This window comes from Echinops telfairi, unplaced genomic scaffold (assembly GCF_000313985.2).
Source record: "Echinops telfairi isolate 266 unplaced genomic scaffold, ASM31398v2 ScPeMD7_11;HRSCAF=52, whole genome shotgun sequence".
Lineage (NCBI taxonomy): Eukaryota > Metazoa > Chordata > Mammalia > Afrosoricida > Tenrecidae > Echinops > Echinops telfairi.
In genome coordinates, this window is record NW_022103908.1 from 25,697,920 (window position 1) to 25,724,080 (window position 26,161).

The following is a 26,161-nucleotide window of genomic DNA, read 5'->3' on the forward strand; positions in this document are numbered from 1 at the left end:
GATGAGGGCTCTGCTCCGGTCCAGTGTTCCAGCCTTAGAAACCCCAGGGGCAGCTCTCCTCTGCCCTATTGGGCTGCCGTGCATTGGACTGGCCTTCATGGCAGTGAGTTTGGTTTGGGTGTAGAAGGTGGTGCTCTAAGGTCAATGTTGGATAGCTGACAAGAGGTCAGTCTGCTCACCAGCCACTGACGGGAGGGGCAGAACGATGAGCCTTTTTGCGCCTGTAAAGACTTACAGCCTCAAAAACTCGATCTGAAGTCACTAAAAGTCCGGATCAACTTGACAGCGATGAGTTAGGTTTGGATGTGTCTCCCTGACATGGAATGGACACGGCTTCCACCAGTAGCAGCGTGGCATGGAAGCGCCTGCTCAGGCTGGCGCAGAAAGCGGAAGCTTTGTTCTCTGCCTTTGGATGAGGCCCCCCAGTTTCTGTGTTGTAGAATGTAGATGAGGAGTCCCTGCTTGCACTACTGGTTCAGTGTATGACTACTGGCCACCAGAGGGGTACCTGGCAAGTCAGGCCTGGCAAGCTGCGTGCCAAGGTGGTGGCCTTCAAGAACCTGGGGTGGTTCTGCTCTGTGTACATGGAGTTGCCGCAGTTTGAGGTGGACTCAGCAGCTGCGAACGACAGCAGCTGAAAGCAGTTGAAAGTAGAACTACCTGGAATGGCATTTGCAGTTCCAGTTTGAAAACACGAACCTGGCATTTGAATCCGTGCACTGAATCGGCATCTACCTCATAGACGTTTTCATGATGGATTGCGTCGAGCAACAGCAAAGGACAGCGTTGGCGCGGATGATTCACAGTCCGAGAGGAAGTCTTGCATCCGACAGCAACAGTCTTGCCATTTATTGTCATTATCCGATGTGCTCTCTGATGATGGAGCAGCCCGGACTGGCGTGGCCCCTGCTCTCCTGGAGCTCACACCGTGGTGGAAGAAACAGACTTTAAGTTTATGTAGGTACACAGACAGATCACACTTATGCTTAGTGCTGTGAAGCAAAAGAACGGGGTGCTGTGTGTCAGGAGATGGGAGAAGTGACTGCTGGTGCCAACGTGCTTTTGACAAGGTTTCCCTTTGAAGAGAGGCCCAGACGGGATGAGGACTGCAGATCATTCTTCGCCTGCAGCACAGCATTGGAAGCGTGGAGGGCACTGGACTTTAACTGCATAGAACGGGGCACGGAGGCCACTACGTCCTGAACGAAGTGCCTCAAACTCAGGCTTTCCTTTGTCATGTGTTGTTCTCCAAAGGCCTGTCCGATTCATCCTTTACAAACTATTCCAAAGGGGTCCCCTCCACCCCTGTCTTTCTGTGGAGCCACCTTTATGTTCTCACCCCGCATCTTGACCGCCAGTCAAGATTTCCAAATATTCTAATTGATTCATTTCCCCTAGATTTCCTCTAGCAAACCTAAGCATTTCCTTTTAAAATCAAACACACCCACAGAACTTAAATATAAGTGTTTAGCATTTAAGAGACAGAGATCCTCATTTTGTGACAGCCAAAAATAAGACCAATTTTAATCACACTCTAAAATAAGTGAGAGGCACAACCAACTACTTGGAACGCTTTGACTGCTCCATGCCTCTTCTATATGGGGACATAACAAACACAGGTGGAGAGATGCAGCCCTGTGCTCAGGCGGCAGGCTTCCTGTAGCAGGGATCATGTGTGCCCATTCTCTGCTGGATCCCTGATGCCTAGCACGGCCTGGCCCGCTGTCTGTACTCAGTATCTTTGTGCCCAGTTAAATGAAAGCAGACTATCAACTATCAACTTTGTGCCCTACAACACGCTGACAAGTTCTGAAACCAAATCTCTGCCATATGAAAATAGACTCTTACAATGGAACCACACACCTGGATGTGAAGTACTACCTGTGGAGAAGACAGAGACCCGACCAAGCAGTTTATGTTCTAGTCTAGATGGTGCATGCTAGATTCTCATGTGTGGCAAGAGCACAAACAAACAGACAAAGCCCAACAAACAAATCGATCTACAGCACCAGGCAGACAGGGACATGCACCACAGGCAAAGCACACGCAGCACTAGACAACTGATGGAAGGAGCCTTCACCACCTTCTGGGAGGTCGCGAGGTAGGGTTTGATGAGAGTTGAGGGAACGCTAGATGGCGGTGGACAGTGCGTAGGACTAGCGAGCAGTGGGATGGAGAAAGGCTAGTATTTACATGGAGAGTTCACTGCGTAAGGAGAGCCCCCCAAAATTGAGAAACCTGCCCTAACATCAGGAATGGCACCATTCCCTGAAAGAATGATAGTTTCGCAAGCATAGATTACTAGTGAAGAAAGCTTGTGCTGAAACATTCAACACTTACAATGAGATTGACACATTGGTGGTTTGCTGATTTCAAACAAACAGCAGCCCTGGAAAGTGATAGCTTCATCATTTCGATCTCCCCGTTTGCTATGAATTAGATGGTGGTTGTTCTTAGGGGTTTTCGAGTCCAGATTCATAGCGACCTTCCGTGTGAGGGGACTTCAAAAAGTTCTTTACCAAGCATGATGGCCTTCTCCAGCCGCTGGTCTCTCCGGATAGCACGTCCAGAGCACGTGAGACAGGCTCGCTAGCCTCCCATCTAAGGATCATGGCTGTACTTTTTAGGACAGATTGCTCATTCTTCTGGCAATCCCCCATAGGTTTCATATTCTTCACCAGCACCATAATTCAAAGGCACCAATTCTCCCATTTTATTTATTCATTATCCAGCTTTGACCTACATTTGGGGCGATAGAAAATACCATGGCTCGGATCAGTAGCTGAGCCACAAAATAATATTGGGGTATCTTTTAATAGTCTAGTGAGTCTGAGTTATAGATCTGTGGTTCTTCTATGAGCAACTAGTTCTATAGCAAGTACAAGTATAGACAATACTTTTCTACCATATAATTAAGATCCCTGGAAAGAAGTCATTCTACTTCTACCCAACTAGTGAACTCAATAGACTTTTAAGGTATTTATTAGCAACAGTATTGGTAAACATGAGTGTCCTTTGGCTCTAAGTTCTTTGTTCGGTAATAGGCATATATTTTACTTATCCTTCAGCATTTACAGTTTTAAAATGCTAAACCAGATAATTAGTGCTATAGTAAGGAGCCAGGAATTAAGTCATAGGACTTGGACTTGAACCCAAACTTCATCCTAACTTGCTGTGTGCTCTGGGGCCACTTTGTTAACCTATAAAGACCACCCTTCCTCATGTGTGAAGTCAGGAGAATGAAAATGTCTCTTGGTAGGCTCTCTGACAATGCACGTAAAACCCTCCCGCAGACCTGGCAGTGAATGCCCACTTACACACATTTGCTTTGTCTTCAGTGCCAGTTAATCTTTGATAAAACATAAGCCCAAGGAAAAACTATTACAAAAAATGATCTTATTAACCAGATCATGAGAAAGGGAACAAACTTTTGCTAGAGCTTATTCTGAGTTTTCAATACTTGTAGACTTTCGAAACTTATAGTTCAAGAAGCCCCAAATGGCACCGTCTGGTAACTGTTGGACTGCTAATTGTGTGGTCACCGGTTCAAACCCACTAGCTGTTCCTATAAAGATTTACAGCCCTGGAAACCGTATATAAGGGGTTGCAATGAGATGGCATTGACTCATTGAGTGGCCGTGGATGGGTACTATAATTTAAAGGTATTTGTTGGTTTTAAAACAGTGTTGTCGGTGTGCCAAATAGTAAAATCCCCTGGACATGAGGAGTGCTTTCCCCTTTGTTCTCCATTCCTTACTCTGCTAAGGAGAGCTGTACACATGCAAGGAAATGAACTGACTCGTATCGGAAGATCCAAGTCCATGCTAAATGGACCTGCAGAAAAAATTGCTTCTGTGGTCTTTAATCCAGGCAGAGACCCTTTCATGTAACGGGAGACCAGTAATCACAGTGGTCGCCAGGCTTTACTGCATTGGGCACATCTGTCCCAAACAACCTCTGTAGCACGTCAAAAAGCAAAGATGCCACATGAGAGTATACGTGCCCCAAGACATGGTATTTCCATTCATCTTACATGCATGTGATAGCTAGACCATGCATAAAGAAAACGCAAAATCATTGATGCCTTTGAATAATTATGATGCTGGCAAAGAGCATTGAATACCAGTGGCTACCAGAAGAACGAGCCAATTTGTCTTGGAAGAAGTGCAGCCACAACGCTCTTCAGGTGCGAGTGTGGCAAGACTTGGTCTCGTGCCCTTGGGCATCTTATGAGGAGGGAGAAGGAGATGCTCTTTGGCACGATGGTGGGCCAGGGAGCCAGTCAGACACTCAATGAGATAGATGGCCGAGCCAGTGGCTGCAACAATGGGCATATGCGGAGCGAAGATGGTGAGGAGGCCCAGGCCTGGGGTTGCGATGTGAAGGCACAGAGCGTAGGCACCTAACAACCACGACAGTCGGGTACTATCCAGTCTAGTCCTCTTCTTTCCTTTCTCCCAACGAAAATATGCGGCAGAAAGGTAGTGGGAAGTCTAAGCCATAGAAGAACTAATGAGCAAACACATTATTATTACGCCTCAATGCTTGTGAAAGAGTGTACATGATTCATAGTTTTTAAGTTACTAAAAGTAATTTAAAGTACTAAAAAAACCCGCTTAAAGTCAATGATTGTGACAGGTGTAACTGTCTGACCTCTAGTGGCTATATCTTACAGCTGCATCTCCGTTGATTGGTTTAAAATAAGGGGAAAAACAAAAAACCTTCTGAGACTATGAAACCTTGGATCTTGTTAATAGAAGGAGCCAATTTGTCTGGAAAGAAGTCCAGCCACAATGCTCTTTAGATGTGAGTGTGGCAAGACTTAGTCACGTGCACTTCGGGCGTCTCATGAGGAGGGAGAAGGAGATCATGTTTGGTACCACAGAAGGTTTTGAAAGTAACTGTAATTAGCGTTTTGGAAGTTCTACTAATTGAAGTTTTGCTAAGAACAAGAGTTCGGATTCAAAGTCATTTATCTATGAGTTCAGGCCCTTGAAATGACAGCAGAAACCCAATAGCCAGGTTGAGCTGTTAACCGCAAGGTCAGCAGTTCGAAACTACCAGCTGCTGTGAGCTAGGAAGATGAGGTTTTCTACTCCTGTAAAGAGTTCAGTCTTGGAAAATCACGGGGACTGTTCTACTCTGTCCTATAGTTCTACAATGTCCAATATATACGGTTGCTGTGGGTCACATTTCATTCCACTCAATTTCCAGGAGGTATTCTGAGGTTCACAGCAAGCTCCCCACCCCCAACATCAATATTCAGCACTATTCCATAGACTTTAGGAACTATTCTTAAAATAGTGATAGGATAGTAATGCATATTGTGGTGGTTCCATAATCTGGTGGCAATTTGAGGATTAAGAATGTAGGTGGAGTCTAGCCTGTCAATCCGGAGATAACCAATGAGATTTCTGCGTGGGCAAGGCCTTCTCCTGAGAATTCTGGGAAATCCTGTATTCCTTCTTGGAGGCGGGAGACACTGTCTGTCATCTGCTCACTCCCTTGGAGACTACTGACAACACTGACTTCCTGCGAGACATCTCTGAGAGGAGAAGCCACATGGACCTACCTTGATGCAGCCCTGGGAACTGGAGGAGCCACGTGAGACCCCTGCTGGTGCTGAGATGCTTACAATACCACTGGATCCAAAGACTTTCTACCCACTGGCCTCTGATAGTCCTGCATTCATATCATTGCATGTCATTTGTGAGTCAGAAGAAGACTTTATGGATTGGTATTGAACATATGGGTTAATATTGGACATGAACTTGATCTGGACTTGGCTGGGATGTTTTCTTAATGTACTATTACCCTTCATATAAAACTCTCTCTTATACACATATGAGTATCTTTATGAATTTGTTTCTCTAGTCTCCCCAGACTAGCACATATTTTACTAGATGCTTATATGGCTGATATGTGGAGATATACTGTACATACTCATATGTAAGCAGAGTTTTTAAGCATATTTTTAATCAGTTTTGTGGTAAAATTAGGTGCCTCAGCTGATATTTGGGTCAGCTTATACTCTAGTATATATGGTATGTGTATTTATGAATATGTTTAGGTTCATATTGCTTTCATTACAAATAACATATATACCTCCTCATTGATTCAGACCCATTCTCTCTACCATGTTTTGGAGACAGTAGATCTGAATCAAGGATACTCCTTGTGACCAGAAACAGATTGGAACTGAGCCACAATTTCAGGACCTAGATAGTTGTCTGATTATTTTAACCCCCTGAACTAAATAGATATACTTACTTTATTATGCCCCAAATTAATGGGTGGCGGAGAGAAAAGAAAAGAAAATCAGCCTTATCCTAAAGTTGAATAATAAAGAAAGTGAACATTCTGTTATATGCTAGTAACTAATGTATTTTCCTTTGTCTATATAAAAACCATACTGGGACAATGGTTTGTTTTTATGTTGTTGTTTTACTTTGTCTACTTTGCATCTCAGTTTACTGAGAACTCTTATTTATCTGAATAGTTTACTAAACAGAACCTGCAGGACCTTTATGGTGGATGTTGGTCTCTAATTAAAACAAAAATGTTTCAAATACGATGTAAACCATAAAGTTCCATGTGCTTCAAGGCTTCTTCTATGCCAACACCACTTGTAGCCTTTTTGAGAGAATGCATGAGCACTAAAACAACCAGCAACGGCTGCATCTAGACCTCCTTGCCCATTTTCCCGCTGCCAGCACTTTCTCTAGCATACCAAAAGCACTGCTTTCTGTTCAACCCACTGTATGGTACTTTGCTAGGGCTTTGTGTTTTGTGTTACCATAGTTACAGGAGGTGCTCCAAAGCCCCAGGAAGACAAGTGGAAGCAGGTCTTTGAGGAAACAGTCCCTCCTGGCTAGAGAAGCCAGAGGCAGGAACCTTTAGCAGTCAATGGAAAGAGGAGCTCAGGTCTTCAGATCCAGTTGTGTCCACAGTCTTAGGGCCATGCGGGCCCAGCCAGTGCTGCATTAAAAACAAGTCGTTTACAGAATCCAATTCCTCAGTGATCTCCGGGCAGCCGGGGATTTCATAGAAGCCAACCTTGGTGTTTATTTATAAGAAAGTAACTGAAATGACATTGACCTAGTCCTCTTACTGCTTTCCTCATTAAAAGAAAGAGCAGCGTCTAATACAGGTCCCCCTTGCCTGACTTATTTTGCCGATCAAAAAGCTCACCTTTAAAGCGGAGGTTGATATTCTTTGACATGACTAAAACCACCAGAAGTCAAATTGCAGTTTTGAGCACCAGTGAGACTGCAGCCCGCACCCCAAGTCATGGATCCAAATGGGCCACTTCTAACAATGAGGGTTTTATGTTTTCCCTAAATTGTCACCTGCTTCCTCTTTTAGAAACATAAAATGTGTAAACATGTCTCTGGATTTCGTGAACTCTCTGAGTGTCTCCTGCTATCAGTGCCCCTGAGTGGCCCAAGGCTGGCGACTGGGCAGATCTGCTTCGCAGAGGTCACACCCTTGAAGTCTCTGGGGCACAGGTGTGTGACACACAGCAGCTTGCCAGGAACCAGAATGGACTGGATGACAACTAACAGGTCCTACCCTGTGAGGTTTTGTTTAACTCTTATGTCATAGTGGTTACTATATATATGTTTTTAGGAGAAAATTGCCAAAAGATTTATAAATAACACAGGCATTTCTGCTCTCTCCCTTGGATATGTAAGGGGAGGGGTATGAAGGGGAAAATGAGTAATTTCAAAATAAAATGATGTGAAATATAATTTTAAAGGAAGATGTTATTTTGTGAATTACCTTTAAAACAAATCTTTTTTTGCAGCAAAATACTACTTATGCGCAGATGCTGCTGTGCTGCTGTGGATACAGATCTAGCAGTCTGAACACATCCGTTAGAGCCCATCCCATCTCCGACATTCAGAGGCCTTCTCTCTCCCACACACGCTATTGAACCAAGTCTATAGGACAGTCAGAGCTGCCCATATGGGTTTCTGAGACTGTAACCTTTTTTTTCTTTTCTTAATCCTTTTATTGGGGGCTCTTACAGGGCTTATAACAGCCCATATATCCATTGTGTCAAGCACATTTGTACATACACATGTTGCCATTATCCTTTTCAAAACATTTTCTTTTTACTTGAGCCCTTGGTATCAGCTCTTCATTTTTTCCCTCCCTCCCTCCCTCCCTCCCTCCCTCATGAACCCTTGAAAATTTATAAATTATTATTATTTTCATATCTTACACCGACCGCTGTCTCCTTTCACCCATGTTTCTATTGTTTGTCACCCTGGGGTGGGGGGTCGGGGGCAATCTTAAGAGCTGTAAGATTGATTGTTATACATCAATCATTGTGATTGGATTCCCCCGTTGTCCCCCCACATTCCCCCTACCTGCATGGTTTCACTACTTCCAATATTGTTCCTGAGCGGTTATCTGTCCTGGGTTCCATGTGTAGAGAGCTCTTATCTGTACAGTGTACATGCCCTGGAAACTGTCGCTCTTTAAGAGAGTAGAACTCCTTGACCTTCTCCTGCATAGCAGCTAGGGGTTTCGAGCTGCTGACCTGTGGTTAGCAGCCCACGCTATCAGCCCTTTTTCAGATGATTCTAGCATGCAAATTTGGATAAGATTGATAATGTTGCCTGAGGTGCTCACTTTCCCCGAGTGAACAGTAGGAGGCAGTAGTGTTCTAGCTTGAGCCAGCCTCTTTTTTTTTTTTTTAATCATTTTATTGGGGGGTCTACAGCTCTTATAAAATTCCATATATCAATTGTATCAAGCATATTTGTACATATGTTTCCATCATAATTTGGTAAACATTTACTTTCTATTTGAGCCCTTGGCATCAGCTCCTCTTTTTAATCCCCTCCCACCCCTCCTCCCACCCTCGTGAACCCTTGATAAATAATTATCATTGTTTTCATATCTTGCACCGACCACTGCCTCCCTTCCCCCATGATTTCTGTTGTTCGTCCCCCTTGGAGGGTGGGGAGTTTATGTGTCAGTCATTGTAAGCCTTCCTCCCTTATCCCCTTCCTCCTCCCTCCCCCGTTCCCCCTACCCTCCTGGTATCGCTACTCTTATTTCTGTTCCTGAGGGGTTTATCTGACCTGGATTCTGTGTGTCCTGAGCTCTTATCTGTACCTGTGTACATGCTCCCGTCTAGCCCAAATTGAAAGGCAGGACAGGGGTCGTGATGGGGGGGCGGGGGGTGGGGGTGGGGGTGGCGGGAAGCTTCAAAGAACCAGAGGAATATTGTGTGCTTCATCGGTGCTATACTGCACCCTGGTTGACTCATCCCTTCCTTGTGACTCTTCTGTGAGGGGATATCCCATTGTCTACAGATGAGGTTGAGCCAGCCTCTTTTAAGGTCACATCTGTGATTCCTGCCAGATTTCCCTTTTCACTCATTGTCTAAAATTGTATGAAACCCAGATCTCAGACGTACCTTCAGTTTTCCTAGTGAAACTTGGGACTGTCGCCCAGTCCAAGACGGTGTTGATTTGCTCTGAGTAGAGCCATCCAAGGAGGCAGGTCTACCAGCTTCCAACAGGGCCAACATCCAGCTCCAGCAAAGGTCCCGGGGCCACCTAATGAGGGGTGGGACGGGACACAGTGCCACCTCACTGTGAACAGGACCCATGAGCAGGATCCACATAAGCACAATTAACTTCTAGTGCATTCCCATCTTCCTTCACAAGGTGGTACATAATTTGTCATCACCCACACTGTCTAATGCCTTGGCAGAGTCCCTAAACTACAAGGAAACATCTTCCGGTCGTGCTATTCTCTGCTGTCAGTCACGTCCCATGGGACGTCACCAGAGATATTCCCTTGCTCCATCATCTCTGCTGAATCCAGCCTGGAATCCTGACAGGTGTTTTGTGGGTGCCCTGCTGCAGCCATTTTTGAATTTATTAGCAAATTTGACTTGCACGTGCTATCAGTGAGGTTTCAATCATCCCCACAGTCTGGGGGGTTAGCTTCCGTTGGTTTCAGCGTTAGCGGGATCTTTTCCAGCATGCATTCCAGGTATCTGCCTTCCTTTTTTTTTTTTTTTTTTTGCATCCAGCAGTGCATCACTTTGTGTCTGTCACTTTCTGGAGCTATTTTGGTCAACGCCCTCAGTGCAGCTTGGGCTTCTTCCCTAAGAGTCTTAGTTCTTGATCACATATTACTGTCGGGTGCCATTGAACCAGTTCTGACGCGCAGCACGCCTATGTCCACCAGAAGGAAAGCACTTCCCGTCCCAAGCCAGCCCCACATTTGTCCTTAGGTTTGAACCTACTGTTGGAATCACTGAGTCAATCCAGCTTGTCAAACACCTTCCTTTTTTTCTTTTTTTTTTTTTGCTGCCCCTCTACTTTAACTAGGCACAATGTCCTTCTCCTGGTCTCTCCTGCAGCGTGTCCAAAATACGTGAGACACCGTTTCATGTGCTACCTCCTAAAGTGTTGAATGTTGACTATTGGTATAGGGACTGTATTCCTTCCTCCAATTCTTGTCTCGTCTTTTTTTTTAGCATGTTATTGTCCTTTAAGAGTAAGTTTACAGAGCAAATGAGTTTTACATCTCGTAGTGTATACATAAATTGTTTTGTAACGTTCATTTCAACCCCCACGATGCGCCAGCACTCCCCTCCTTTCCACATATGTCACCCCTTTTCATTTGCCCAGTTTTTCTGCTTCGTCCTCCTCCTCTTTCCTTTTGGGTGCAGGCTGCCCATTTTTTCTCATGTACTCGGTTGTCCAAAGGAGAACTTCCGTCATAGTTGTCGTTGTGTATTTCATCGCTCAGTCTAGTACTTGGTTGCGAGGTAGGCCCTGGGAGTGGTTAGAATAATTACATTGGGCAAGAAATAATCTTCTTCCAGTCTCGGTCAGACCAGTACATCTGGTCTTTTAAATTAATTTGAATTTTGTTCTCCCCCACCACCCCGACACACACACACTGTCTAGGACCTTCTATTGAGATCTCAATGAGAAGTAAGCAATGCTGGTAGCTGGGCACCATCTAACCTTTCTGATCACGGGAAGTGGAGGCTCTGGCTTATGTGGTCCCTTTAAGTCTTATGTCTTTGGTTGTCTTCATTCGCCTTTGCTTCAGACATAGCGAGCGACACCAGTAAATGTAGCTTAGATGGCTGGTCACAAACATAAGACCCCAAGAGTCACCACGAAAGTAGGAAGCAGGACGTTTTCTTTATAAAGTATATTCTGCCAATTGACCTCAAGACTGGGGACCTCAACCCAGCAACTAAGGGTTTGGGTGTGTCTAGGAATCATCTATGATTGCCTCCCCTATGTGCTGTGATACATATATGAATATACATTCTGTCCATACAAATATATATGTAAAAGTACCCATAGCCAAACAGGAGTGCTTCTAGAGAAAGAAAATCATAAATATGGGCTTCTTTTAAATTGGCTCTCCAGCCTGATTAGTCTTAACACTAGTAATGCTACTTCAACACCCCACTCCTGGTACCAACATGTGTTAGACAGGGTTCTCTAGAGAGACAAAAACAGATTGCTAATAATTTTATAAAGATAGATATATATATAACAGAAGAAATGAACAGTTAAATTATATACAGATAGATAGATATATAATACAAGAAGTGAACAGTTAAATTATAAAGCAGGACAAGTGGCTCAGTGCAACTCACTCCCGTGAGAGTTGTGAGACAATGGCAGTCCTTTAAGTCTTGAGGGCCTCCAGGTAGTCCTCTGTAGAGAGAGAGCTAGGCTATCTCAGCACAGGCAGCAAACAGCAAGACAGGTCACCAACTATCAGCCAGGTCACCAACCGTCAGTCCCCAGCTCCAGAGATGTACATTCCAATCGTGTGGTCTTAAAGGGACCTCAACTTACAGCGACACAGTCCACAGGCTAGGCGTCCCACAGGTAGTGTAGCCTGTAAATTGAGGCACAGAACAAGCAAGGCAGCCACACACTTGTCCGATGATCAAAGAGTGAGAGACAAGAAAGGCGAGGCTCACCAAGCCATTTATCTCTCCGCCCTTCAATTAGTCCCACATGTGTTTATCAGCCAGGCTGGCACAATAAACTAACTATGTCACATATGTATGTGGGTGTACTCTTATACGCTCTCCTACCCCTATTCAGCATACCTATTACCTCTGTAGCTGCTTATAAATTGTTGTTTGTTTTTACTATTGGTGTAGCATTGTGGATGTTGCCATCACTATTTACAGTATTGCTTATTTTATTCTATGCTTTTTCATTCTTCTCAGTGTATTCCTTTGTTTAGGTCAAGATATGCTAACTCCCCGTATAGTATTGCTTTGCTCTTCACCAAAGTTGACACATGCCTACTATCCCATTAGCAACCATTCTCCCTTTCCCTCCCCAGTAACCTCCATCAAAGATTTCTGTCTTTCTCTCTAGAAACTTTCTTTAGTTTTTATCAAAGCAGTCTCAGGTACGGTTTGTCCTTTTGTGGTTGATTTATTTTGTTTGGCATTTTGTCCCCCAGCTTGATCAATGTTGTGAGATGTTTCACATATCCATCCTTATTCTTTTTTGTTGCCTGTGTTAGCCTAAGAAATCACACCATTTCCCCAAAGAATACAATTTTCTCAATTGTAGATTATCAGGGGGGAAAGCTTCATGCTGAAACTTTAACACTCACGACTAAATTGACACATCTGTGATTTGTTTATTTATTAAAAAATGAAAACCTAAAAAGTGATAATGCCTAGGAGATTGATCTTCAAGCAGTCCAGTTACTTTTTGACAATTTCTAATTTTCCTTGATTTTGGCTTCTGCATTCCACGTTCTGATTACAAATCTATGTTTGTTGCTTTTTCTTCTCATTTGGAGTCATGCTACATCAGCAAATGACGGTCCCCAAAGCTTTACTCCATCCTAGTCAGCAAGAGCAACTCTATTTTGCGGAAGCAGCTCTTCCCTGACATATTTCGAGTACTTTCTAACCGGAATGGCTCATTTTTCTGGTACTGTATCAGACAGTGTTCTGCTTCTATTATGTAATAAAATGCTCATTGGTCTTATTTTTACTTTTTCTCCCAGATCTCCGCATTCTTCTTTCTAGTCTGTCTTACTCTGGCAATGCCACTGAAATCTTTTCACCACAGGTGACCCGGCTGATATCTAAAACATAAATGGCATAGCTCCTAGCATCACAGCAACACATAAACCACCACAGAACAACAAACCAGTAGACCAGTGGTGTTAGTGTTCATTTATTAGCTTAATAAGAATATTTTATAATTCCTACCCCTCTCCCCCAGTATTCAGGACATATTTCTTTCTGCAAATACACTGTATTTCCCTGTTAATCTCAGCCAGCACACATTTCTCTACACCTAGCCATGATTTGGCATGCATGCTAGATAGTGAAGTCAGAGTCGGGTGAACATGAACTCATATTGACATAAACTCATGGTTTCCTTACTCCTCGATCATATTGCTCTCTTTATGCAGACCTGCAATTTAAGTCAGAGCAAGATGGAACTGAGTTTGTTTGTTTTTATTCTTCATTCTTTAGATATGGTTAATATTGTACATACCCAGTGATCAGCTTGGAAGAAGGAAATATTTCTGTGTTTGTAGTCATATATGAAATTATTTTAAGTTCACATGGTCTCTAGCACAGATATGTCCCAGGATTAAATTCTCTAATGAATAAAAACTGATTGTTTTAAACAAAACTTGGTAAGCTTATACTAAAACTAACCTTAAATATTAAGACTACATGGAAATTGTTTAAAGTTTTATTGCAAAGAACTATGTGAACACATAATGATTTTATACTTCTGGACTAGGAACCCTGGTTGCACAGTGGTTAAGCATTTGGTTGCTGATGGAAAGGTCAGCAGTTCAAACTGATCAGCAGCTCTATCGGAGGAAGATTTGGCAGCCTGCTTCCATGTAGATCACAGCCCAGGGAACCCTTGGGGACAGTTCTACTCTGTCCTGTGGAGTCGTTCTTAGCCGAAATCTACTCAACAGTAGTAAGGGCAGCACAGGATACCCTAGTTATCTTTGATTCCCGTCCCCCTTTTACCCCCCCAGGACTTTGAAACCCCACATTAATATGATTTGGCATACTCATGAAAGCAATGACAGGGTCCTAACTGCTGTAGGACTCGGCACCAAGCAAAGTCAGCTGAATGCTCAGTGAATTCAGTAATGAATTTACCTCACCATACTCTAACTTATCGTCTCTGGAGAGACTGTTGAATAAATTGTGACAGCGTTCAGCCACTTCAAATTAAAAGGACAACGTTTGCCCACGGATAGAGGACAGAGGGTTAGGAAAGAAGGAGGGGGGGGGCAGGTATTGGCACATTGAGGGACGTGCAATGGGTGAGTTGAAGGAAGATAATATGTGAACTGTTCAGCGTAAGCATGAGGACCTGGGGCAATAAGGCAGAAGGAAAGGGACCACAGAAGAGAGTGGACTAAGTGCTGCACCGGAAGCCAGAAGACTTGAGTGCAAGCTCTCCACACTTCAGTCTTTCTCATCATCTGGAAGTCGAGTGATAACGGGGAAAGCAATCTCTGACTCGCCTCGAAAGGCTGCCACTTGGACATTGCTAGAAACTCAGAATCCTAGGCCCCCCCAGAGAAATCAGAACCTGTGTTTGATGGTCCGGTGACTCGTAAGCACGTTCAAGTGAAACGGAATGAGAACAATCAAGGAATGTAGTAAGCATTTCCAAATAGCTCTGGGGGTGAGGGTGGAAGAGACATGGCCACATTCATGATCTGAGTGGAAAGCATAAAGAAAGGGCAGAGAAGCGGCCTAAGGATGGAACTATGGGCATGTCCACACCTAGAACCACGATTGTCTTGGAGTTAGAAATTAGAATTATTTTGTAAAACTAGTGGGTGTGGTAAAGGACCATATTATCATAGAGCATGTTACTCTGGAATCTGAGGACTTTTGCTAAACGAGGAAACGTGCCTGTAACTCCTCTCTCATAAAGGTGTTATGAGTCAAAGACATCAACGTGAGGCAGCGGGGAGGCAGGTTGCAAACGACTGCAGTGTGCCATCCTGTCAATCCCGACTCAGCAAAGCACATGAGGAAGTAGAACTGACCCACGGGCGTTTCTTGGCCGTCATCTTTTTCATCGTGAATTGGGTGGGGGTTCTAGAGCAAATCAGTTTTCCATTCGACCATTCCTACACATTTGTTTCATGCCACAGATGGCAATCCTCGCAGCACAGGTGTCTCACTTATCCCACGACTTCCCCTTGTCCCATTTCCATTTCTCTTTCTGTCCTAAACTACTCAACTTTGTCCATGGGTAAATGCTACCTTTTTCATCTCAAACAGTTGGTTACTGCAGATCGTGTGCCTCCCAGTGTTCCTGTCTTCCCGTGTAGACCCGTGCATTATTTGGGCTGAGAATGGAGTCACAGGGGTTAGGTTAGTTCCGGGCTGAGGATGATGAAGGGTCAACCAGTCTCCATCCAACCAACAAGCTGGGTTTTGTTTTCATTTGTTTATGGTTTTAAGTTTTCCACATTTTTCCCCTACTCGGTCCAGGCCCTTCATAGGGACCCCTTTCGGAGCAGTTAGCAATGGAGACAGATGCCACCCCATTATGCGGGTCTCAGAGCACATTAGTCTCCAAGTGTCTCATTGTCGGCGGTCTTCTTTGCACAGAAGCGACAACTTAGCTGCACAATGAGGTCTTAGATGGCTATTGAAAACCTTTGAAGACTTCAGTCACGACTCATCGACACCGATGTGGAACATGTTCTTTATGGGTTATGTTATGTGAATTGACCTGGGTGACAGCCAAAATTATGGCCCTAAGTCCGCAGACCCATGGACGTGTTTCCTCAAGGTGTTTGGCTATACAGTACCAACGTTTTCGGAATGTTGTCCCGTATGCTCCCCACATTCATGGACAGCGTGTCAGCATATCCTCTGTCAAAGGGGCATATATTCTTCCATTCATTCCGCCTCTCCCTCCCACGTTCATTCAGCCTGCATGTCCACCCCTGCATTGACTTATAGATCATTGTTATCGTAGGACTGTGTAGGCACAGTATTTTTCTCTTGTTTGTTCCATAATATTTATGGAAGCAAATCTCCAGATCTTTCTCACTTGGAATTTTTCCATGACTTTGAACCACTGACCTTTGAGGTCAAAGCTGAGTGCTTTGAGATAGCATTATGATATTGAGATTAACAATTATAATGATATTCAATCATCATAGTCCCAGCTATGAATAACACTCCAAAATATTGCAAACATGAGAGGAAAACGAGCCATGGAACAGTAGGGTTTTGGTAACCTTGTTTTGGGAGCAGTTTCAACAGGGATTAATGCCAAATTGGCATTGCCAGCAGCTGAGAGGAGAGGTCAAAAAGATAATGAAGACAAAATTATGAAGGACATCCACCTCAACTACCAATGTTTCAAATCTGAAAGACAAGCACTTCACATCACCATTCCACAGAGAGGGAAAAGGGGAGACTTACCCTGGGCACCTTGAGCGGCCTCACCTTGCGTTTCCTCCTGACAGGAGCCTGGCGGTGAAGCGGTTCCGCGGAGGACTGTTATCCACCTGGTGGGGAGTTCAGAAGCTCCTCGGGAGAGAGGCTGGGCTTTCTACTCCTGTGAACAGAACTGTTAGGGTCTCAGAAACCCACAGGTGTCATTGGGAGTCAGCATTGAGTCAGTAGCAGTGAGTCTGGTTTGCATTTTTGGCAAGACAGTGGTTAAAGTCTCAGCCACTTACCAAAAGGTTGGTGGTTCAAACCCACCAACTCCTCCATGGGAGAAATGTGTAGCAGTCTGCTTCCTTAAAGTTTATAGTCCAGGAAACTTTATTGGGCTGGTCTACTCTGTCTTGTAAGGTCACCTACGTTGCAGTCAACTCATTGTCAGTGGTTAACATAGGAAAGTACAAAAGGATAGTTCTGTCTGAATTTTTATTCCAAGGGAAGTGATCCAGAACAGGGCTGAATCAAAGTCTAAAAAATTATATATAATGGGTTTCTGCAGAAAAGTTCTAGTTCAATTATCAATTATGTCCTCTAAGCAGAGTTATCTTTTTTTTAAATCATTTTCTGCTTTGTCCATTTTATTTGAATTGGGGGAGAAATTGCTTTGTTTTTGTTTTAATGGGACTGGTTTTAATATGAGTTTTGTGGCGTGCTTAAGATAGTTTAACTATATATAAGATGCCCTTTTCCTCTTTGTATCATTTTTAACATTTTCAATACATGAGATGAACAGGAAACTGAAACCAAGAAAGACAATGATTTATAACATCTGTAAATCAGCGGTAAGGAAAGCCACAGGGACATGGGCTGCTGGTGGCCGGCGCTGACTTCAGTTATTGCATAGATTAAAAACATATATATGTCACACATTTTACTATCATATGGACCCAATGGTGCCTTAAAAATGGATATTTATGGGTCATATTTTGCCCCTTTCATCCAGTTAAAGGCATTGCTAGGACGAGACACAGCAGCTCCTTAGGAGACTAGGTAATAGTGAAGAGCAAGGGGGAATGAATTGTAAGGAGAGCCCAAACTTCAGGAAGAAGGAATAGGTGCATTCAGCTCAGGACGCCAGAGTTCTGTATTTCCACCTCTTGTCAAAGCTGCCCCCGGCTCATCACTGACCACAAAAGGCAAGGACTCAATTATATATTTCATCTGAGAGGTGGCACTCAGAAGAAGCCAGTGCCCACTAGAACCACAATGTGATGGGGGATCAATACTGACTTAAAGGATAAAGCCCCTGCCGAGTCAGCTGGTCGTTCTTGCTACAGAGGAGGTTTTCCCTTTGCCCCCTCAGCTTCCGAAGCACACCGGCTGTGGACTGACGGCTGGCTTTCCTCCCTCCCGTGCCAAGCCACAGACATTTCTGTTTCCTGTCCTTTGGGTCAGCTTCCTGGCTTCCTGTTTCTATTGTTCCCCTTGGGGAACAATGGGAATGTTTGCTCGGGTGGTGGTCTTTGGTTTTTCGGTTCCGTCGCTTTCTGTGTCATCCGAATCTACAGTTTGACGAAGGTCATGGGCGGGACGCAACAATGGATGGAAGTTATCACCTGTGTTCTTATATCCAGTGGAATTCTCTATATTTAAGACCCATTCAATTTTCAACAATTTTCAGCATTTTCATTTAATCTCGGGCCGGGAGGGGGGAATTGCAGTAGAAGTCTAGAACTAAATCTTCAAGTAAGAATCCTAAGAAGAATTAAAGCAAAGTTGTAAGAGTATTTTCCTGTCTTAAAAGGGAAATACCATGGATCCATACCCTGTTTATTTCCACAAAAACACAAACACAAGATGTGTGGATTGGATTCCTTCACTTCTCTGGTGCTGAGAACAGCAGCTGGTGTCTTGCCGTTCAGTAGTACAGTCGCCAGCGGCCCTGGATATATCAGACTTACCTTCACAAACATCACTTATCTTACAGAGGGGAAAAGGCATGGATTGGATTCTTAAAAGAAGACACAGGCTTTCACTCTTTGGAGAATTAGGGACTCATCCGACTCCACTTTCAGTTTAGGAAGTGTGCTTTGGTTAGGGTTTGAGAAAGAAAATACCTAGCTCTTTGTCCATGCTCCAGTCTTTCCTTTCTTCGGAAAAATATTCATGTGCCCGTGTGTGTCTTATATTTAAATTGATCTTATTTCATATTAAAATTATGAGCCTACACACCTCAATTTTCCCATTTATGTCATGCCTCGGAGCTCCTACAGAGGGTTCTCTTCAACTTATGGGGTTGTGGTGCCCCTTGTTATTTGGAAGTCACATATTTAGAAACTGAAGTTCGTGGGTTTTTATGAAAATTGTGTCTATTAGTCAGTCCACATAATGCCACCAATAGCATACTTTTGAACAATGGCCAGTGACTACTGGTCAGCTTCCTGGAAACCCATAAGGCAAACTCTGCTGCATAGTGGGTTTTGGATGGAAGTCCATCACCAGGCCTTTCTTCCAAGGCACTTCTGAGGAGACTCTAACTGCCAACCCTTCATGGAGTAGCTTAGCACATTAACCGTCTGCACCATTTGCAGACTCCTTTAAAATAATATAACAGCAAAAGACATGTGGCCTTTATCCGGCTTCATAAATAAAGTTTCTAAATAAACTTGAACTTTTAACTTGGGAACTTCCCCTACCTGTAGACATATTTCCCCCGGAGACCATGAGAGTTGGCACTTGAGTGCCCAGTAGAACCACAATGTAATAGTGGGTGTGAGACTTCACTAAGGCCCCTTCATTTATCTGCTTGCAATCCACGCTGTGATTGCCCTAGTCCACAAATCGGGTCTATCGTAGCCTGAAATACAGCCGAGAGAACTAAGTGGAGGACTCACTCGGGCTTCTGGGGTGTGAAGGAGATGTGTGCACTAGAGGTAAAGAGCGGTCACCTACAAATTGGTAACAGAACTGTGAGCTCATTCTGGAAGTGGTCCTTGTACATTCTCTCTTTTATTTCTCCAGTGGTCTCAGGAATGCCCCCTTTCCTCTTTACACCACCTTGCCTGTTGCTTCTCAAGAAAGGTCATCCACTTGAGACCCCAGAGGAGTTAAATGCCACCACGTTTTCCCCTCTCATGTGGTCCCCACGACAAGCCCACATCTATGTTGAGCAGGGACGCCTCGCTTGCATTGCTCTCCCATCGTACTCCTTCCCCGGCCTCCCCAAGAAGTCCAAAGGCTGAGCGCAGAGAGGAAAGCCCTGCGTCTGCTGGTCATTTCGTCCTCGGATAAAATGAAATAGTGGAAGCTCAAATCATGGAAGACTAAGGTATCTAAGAGACAGGTGACCCTTGTTTGCAGCAGCATGCCACTCCTGCATCGCCTTGACAAGAGCTGTGTCAGAGGGTGAGGTCGAAAGCATTGGGAGGGATTCACGAGGAAAAATGGGAAAGGAGGAATGGGAACCATCGTCTGAACAGTTCTTTGAAGAAGTTTGCTCTGAAGAGAGCCAAGGGTTTCGATGGTGAATGAGAACAGGGTGTGGGGTCAAAGGGCCCCCACTCCCAAGGATCGGAGGGTGCTGCAATAGGTCTGTACGCTGAGTGTCACCAGAGGCTGGAGGAGAGGACATGAGCTCTGGGGGTCTGGTTCTCAGATGGAGGGGGCGACTTCGGAAGGGAGCCCAAAAGACTGTTTCATGCTAATGGGAGTGATCCTCGCAGGAGCGTGCGTGCGTGCGTGGTGGTCGGTGGTAGGTGTGATTGCTCCTCAGAGGTAAATGGAGTGAGGGCGGACATAATGGAGTCTTGGAAAGAGCGGAAAAGTGGAGAAATAGTTGTTTCCAAGAATGGTGCAGTGGACAGACTAGGGAATTATGGGGGAACTGGGGTCAGACTTGAAGGTCATCATGAATTTTAGCAATACCAGGAAAGAAGAGACTGTGTTGACCTTGACACGCTCTGCTGAAGTGGCTGACAGAGGTCTACTCGGTGCTTTGCAAAGTTATTGAGAGAACTGAATGTGTCAGAAGGCATTTGGAAGTCAAAGTGCAGGACACCACGATTAAACAGGGCTTTGAATTGCTTAGCACTTTCCTTTGGCAAAAGCTTTTCGAATTTCCTCAAGACAGCCTGAATGTCCCCGGAGACTTCTGCCATTGATTTAGTCAGTAACTAAGTCTAAGCAAGTGGCCTAACCTCCTTTTGCATTCACCTTTTTGATTTAGGAAATGGGGTGATGCTGCACCAAGGGCAACCAGTGACTTAGAAACGAAGGACTGCAGGAATGTCAGCTATCCATGAAACGGTAGTTCAGGCCTGTAAAGTCAGAGGGCTCAGAGCCTCCACCCAACCCTGACCCTAGGCTAGAAGAAGGTCCCTGAAGAAGCTTTGAAGGAGAAGGGAAGGACAGGTGTCCTCAAGTAGTCACACCTGGGCCACAGGTGCCACCTCATTATTTCCTTGAATGCTCCAGCTACTCTTTGAGATTGATCCTTGGCCCCGGTTTGTTGTCCTTGAGGAACCTGAGACTCAAAGAAGGGCCATAATTTATTAAAGCCAATGGTAAAGAAAATCCTGAGTTATTTTTTTTAAAACCTTTCGTTGTGATTTGTGTGAAAGTTTACAGAGAAGATTGGTTTTCAAGTTCAACAATTTCTAAGCATTTGGAATCATAATACTGATCGCAATCCCAACAAGATAACCACGCTCTTCCCACTTCCCCCTGTGCTGACCACTCACTACCCTGCTCCCTCCTTCCTCCCCCTTCCTGCCTTCTGCAAACAGCTGCCGCCCCCATCGACCTGGGGTGGGATGGTTGCTTGCCCTGTGGATGCTCTTTTATCTTCATATGTATATTCATAGCTTATAAATACATATGTAGAAATATCCTCTGTCAAACGTGTGTGTGTGTGGGGTGTGGTAGCATAGTTTCATTCTCCTTCCTATACCTGTTCAGCTGGGTCTATTACCTACGTATCCACTTGCAGATGTATCCACATACACAATCTTGATCTGGATATACTATCCAGATCCGTATTTTAGACAATTGAACTGTTTCTTTTTTGTTGTTCTTTTTTTTTCTTTCCCTAACCCTAACTCTACAATTGAACCTTCTCTCTCTTAACACACACTCTCTCCAAATGTTTAAGTGGAGTGGCCCACTTGCCAAATAACCCTGGTAGTTGACGATATTGTCATATGACAGAGTAGTTTACTGGAAGCTCAATAAGAAAGAAAGGACGATTTGGGGCGAAGGAAGGGGAAGCTTTGTCATGGCGACAAATGCCATTTTCATACACACCTTGAGGCAGGTGCAGGTGGGCACCTGTGGGGGAGTAGGGGGTGTGTCTGAGGTCATGGGAGCTGCAGAGGCACCCTGTCAGTTTTGCTGTTTCCCACAAATGCAATATGCACATTATAAGTTACAGGGCATAAACTACTCTAGGAGGAAAATCACTGCTTTCTTAAATGGTGATTTTTAAGTAACAATTACCTACCTGATGGAGGTGATAGGAAAGTGTGTTCATTTTTTTTCGACAGCTAAAAGGTGATCCTACTTTTAAATTTTGTAGAGATTGTCCAAGAAAGTGTACAAAATACTCATCCATCACGGGAAGCCCCTGGCCAGGAAATGACAGTGCAGTAAATATCTTCAGCAGCCACCTTTTCATGTACAAGCTGTTTTCGGTAGGAATTTTCAACACTCACATAAAATACACTGTCATGAGTGACTGCTTGTGCTCCAGAGCCATTACTATTGGGATAATGGAACATCTCTCAGTGAATAACCAAAAAACTTTAAATGTCATGTCAAGTTTGTCGAAGCCATTTCCCAGCCCTGTTCAAGGTTACATGAATATCAAAGGTGTCTTTTTTCAGTTTTCAGATCTGCAGAAGAGATCACTTCTAAGATTTTGTGAAATAAGAACCAGTTAATGAAAAACAAACAAACCAAACCAAATCTAGTGCTCCTTGGGAAAGTCGGTCCACCAGAGCCATTAATTCTAGCTCTCTCCTTATTGCCATAACAAGTCGTGAGCTTTGTCCCTTACTAATAGAGACATGTGTACAGGTTTACATGTACACAGCTATATGCACATGTGTTTATATTTGACAAATTGTGAAAATTCTGGTTTGCTAGGAAGGTTTAACAATTTGCCTGCCACATTCGCTTAATATTTCTTTTAAAGCAGTGGTTCTCCACCAGTGGTCGCGGCCCCTTTCACAGGGGTTGCCTAAGACCATCGGAAAACATAAGTGTAACAAAATTACAGTTATGAAGTAGCAACAAAAATAATTTTATGGTTGGGGGTCACCACAACATGAGGAACTGTATTAAAGGGTTGCGGCATTAGGAAGGTTGAGCACCAGTGTTTTAAAGTAAATCATTGGTTTTGTTACATTTCTATTATAAAGACTCCTCCTGGGCTTTTTACAGATGGGAAATTAATGTTGTTATTATTCAAAGTAATGTTTATCTTCATCACAGAGTACAGAAATAATTTCTTTACCCCACACATACTTATTGAATGCTGCTTGGTGGCATAGAGGTTATCAGTGGGATTTTAACTGCAAGATTGGCAGTTCAAAACCACCAGTTCCTCCTCAGCAGGAAGATGAGGATTTCTACTGGCATAAAGAGTTAACAGTCTGGGAACTCACAGGGGCAGCTCTACTCTGTCTTCTGGGGTCACTGTGAGTCAGAATGGACTCATTGATAGTGAGCTTGAGTTGGTTTTGCACACAGCATTCCTGGGTGCCATGAACAGTTAATGTGCTTGACTACTAACCAGCAAATTGGTGGTTAGAGTCCACCAAGAGGCACCTCGGAAGAAAAGCCTGGTGATCCACGTCTGAAAAACCAGCCACTGAACGTCCAGTGGAGCACCGTTCTCCTCTGACACGCACCAAGTCCACCTGAGTCAGAGTCTACTGCTGGCCAAGGGGGTATTGTGCCCGGGTGCCATTCCAGGCCCCGGGACACACCGATCTTTAAAAGAAAAGCTCTGCTCCCATAGAGCATGCAGCTCTTTCTAGTGAAGAGACTGAACCGATAAATGCGTGTCCATGGGAGGGCAGGTGGAAAAGGTGAGGGGCAAAAGAATATAGCAAGTCATCGAAAGGGGAGTGCTAGTTAAGTGGCAGGCTTTAACTAAGGCAGGCTTCTCTAGGGAGATAGCATGTCAACAGAGACCTGAGTGAAATATGGTCCATGTCATGACAAAAGCCATGGGAAAGGCATTCCAGGACACAGGAAGAAGAAAATGAACATCAGTTCCGATGAAGATGTCACCCATTTGATTTTAGTTTACTCTTCACTGCTGCATGTTTCTTTTAAATCTACCTGACTCGGTTGAAGAGAGCAATTGTTTGTTGTATTTTCTTTTGTTTTCCAGTTTAGTCTAAGAGGACTTGTTCTGCTGCGGACAAGTGTTTTAAATTTGTTTCATAAACGTCTTGGTTTGCACTGTGGTGAGTTTTATGTTTCTCTCTTCCTTACTGTAGAAAATCAGAAAGTGCCGCCAACAGAAGGGTCACATCCACACCGCAGAATCAGTTGCAACTCAACCAGGACCACGGTCACCAAGGAGCTTAATTGTAATGTAGACACCATTCCGCCGACCGGGAGGACCAAGGCTGTTGAGAAGGAGGAAGCCTGTAATGGAGAAAGCGACAGAAGAGAGGAAATGGAACTTCTTGGCCCTGTTTCTAAAAACGAATTAGCTCCTGAAATTGAAGCCCTGCTAGCAAGATTACGCGCTTTATAAATTAAACTGGTAAAAAATGATTAGGCCAAAAATAAATCCATGCTCTCAGCTATAACACTTGAAAAAATTGCTTTTATATAAGTGACATTATATTGTTCTAAATTATGATATATATTAGAAGTGTAAAGCTAAATACATGATTGCAAGGCCTTTGCCACGTACTTGAGGCTTTGACTTGCTGAGGATTGTAATGGGCGCTAATGCTTTTTTTGCCTGCTGGCATTCATCTGTGCTATATCTGGGGCTTAAATTGCACACAATGCTGCGGAGAGCAGGTAGGTGGCCATGTGCTCAGCCATGTGTCCTTAAGCAAATAGCATCTTTCTAAGTCGCTGTATTTTTTTAACTTTACTACTTTGAACAGTAATGAATGTCAAATCATCAGCCTCACGCCTTGCTACTTATCTAAGTATATTATTTGCAGGGGCTCATGTTTCTCCTTCATCAGAATCAACGAGCCACCACTTTAGTAGCAAACCCATGCAACTCTCTGAGGAAAGGACTGGTAAGCTCAGTCGATCGTGCGGGAGACTCTAAAGTCCTTGAGCACATTTCCAAGAACGACGTTGTAGGAATGTATACACGCTGTCTGCAGGATGTGTGTGGGGTGGGCTTCTCCGGTGATGTGACTGTAGGCTGTCTTACGGTGCCGCTGACAGGTTGAGTCCAAGCCAGAGCGCTCGCTCGTCTCCCCCACGTAATTCTGACTCTGAATGCAACCGCTGTTTCTGGAACTTCCCAGATAACAAATGTCTGGCTTTGTTGAGTTCGTAAATAGAATCATAACTTCTTTGCTATGACAATCCATAACTTTTAACAAAGATCTTCATGTATGGGCCGAGGAAGGTTTTCGTATGCAGAGGTCAGTATTTTACCTCATCTGGGATAACTTCACTCTTAATTCTATATCAAGCAAAATAAACTTGCATTTGCACTGGATGAAGAGAAAAGGGGTGCCTTTGGTTTGGGTTTTTCTTAGTGTATTCGGTGTGTAAACTGCCTTTGGTCTTCCGAAGCATCTATTTTGCTTTATTACGCGTAATAAGTAAGTGGCTGTGCTTTTACTGTCAGTAAAAAGCAGTTATATGGAACTAGTCTGACGAGTCCCACTGCTTTTTATTTCCTTGTTTAAGTTGCCACCTCCTTTCAGCTCCGAGTTAATAAAGTTAATTAATTAGAACTAAGAATATGTCCTGTTTATAGCCAGTGGGGGACAGTGTTCTCGTAGCACCTGGGATTAAATTGTCTTTGTACAGGTAGCTGAAGTGTGCATTTTGCCCTTCCAGTTGCAATTCTCACTCCCCTGAACACATTTATTCATTTACGTTTTAAACCTATCAAGCAGGGTGAAGGATGTTTACACATTCAAGCAGACAGCCAGGCAGGGTCCTTTTGTTTCGGAAAGAATTCTAGGGATCTAGTCCTAAAGTGACTTGGGGAAGACTTGGCTTTTCAGAAACAAAACGTAAAGTCAGCCAGACAGTTTGGACACACGAAGTCCGAACACTCTGGGAGCGCGGGGTCTGTGAGCATGCACCGAGGATGGCCCGGCACAGGCAGGAAAGCGAGACACACATTCCCAGAAGCAGAAGATGGCAGGGATGCCCCGACACCAGGCTGTGGGCCTGTGAGTCTCTAACAGCAGGAGCTCAAGGACAACCTTCTGGAAGGAAGGCCAGCAGCCTGGGGCAAGCAGAGGCTAAGCAGCTGGGCACCCACAGGGGAAGAACTGCCCTCCTTCTCCCTATCTTTCTCTCACGGGCGTCAATTCGGAACTCCCGCAACTTGGAGAACTTCAGCTGGGGAGAAAAAAACACAAAGCAACTAATCGAGAGGCTCTGTGCCTATGCATTTTCTCTTGGTGTTATTTCCTTAATCACTCCCTCTTCAGCCGTGGGGTGGAGGGTTAGCTGGGTTTTTTAACTCCAAATGTGTGTTCAGTCAAGTGTATA

At 44.2% G+C, this 26,161-nt stretch overlaps 1 protein-coding gene across 1 annotated transcript in view; it reads left to right on the forward strand.

Annotated features, from left to right (window-relative positions):
• DIAPH3 (diaphanous related formin 3) overlaps positions 1–24,446 on the forward strand; it is a 528,414-nt gene extending 503,968 nt beyond the window's left edge. The window contains exon 26 of the mRNA XM_004707907.2: positions 23,947–24,446. Within this exon, the coding sequence (XP_004707964.1) occupies positions 23,947–24,209 (263 nt within the window). The 3' untranslated portion in view covers positions 24,210–24,446. The remainder of the gene's footprint in view (positions 1–23,946) is intronic.
• The last annotated feature ends 1,715 nt before the right edge of the window (positions 24,447–26,161 follow it).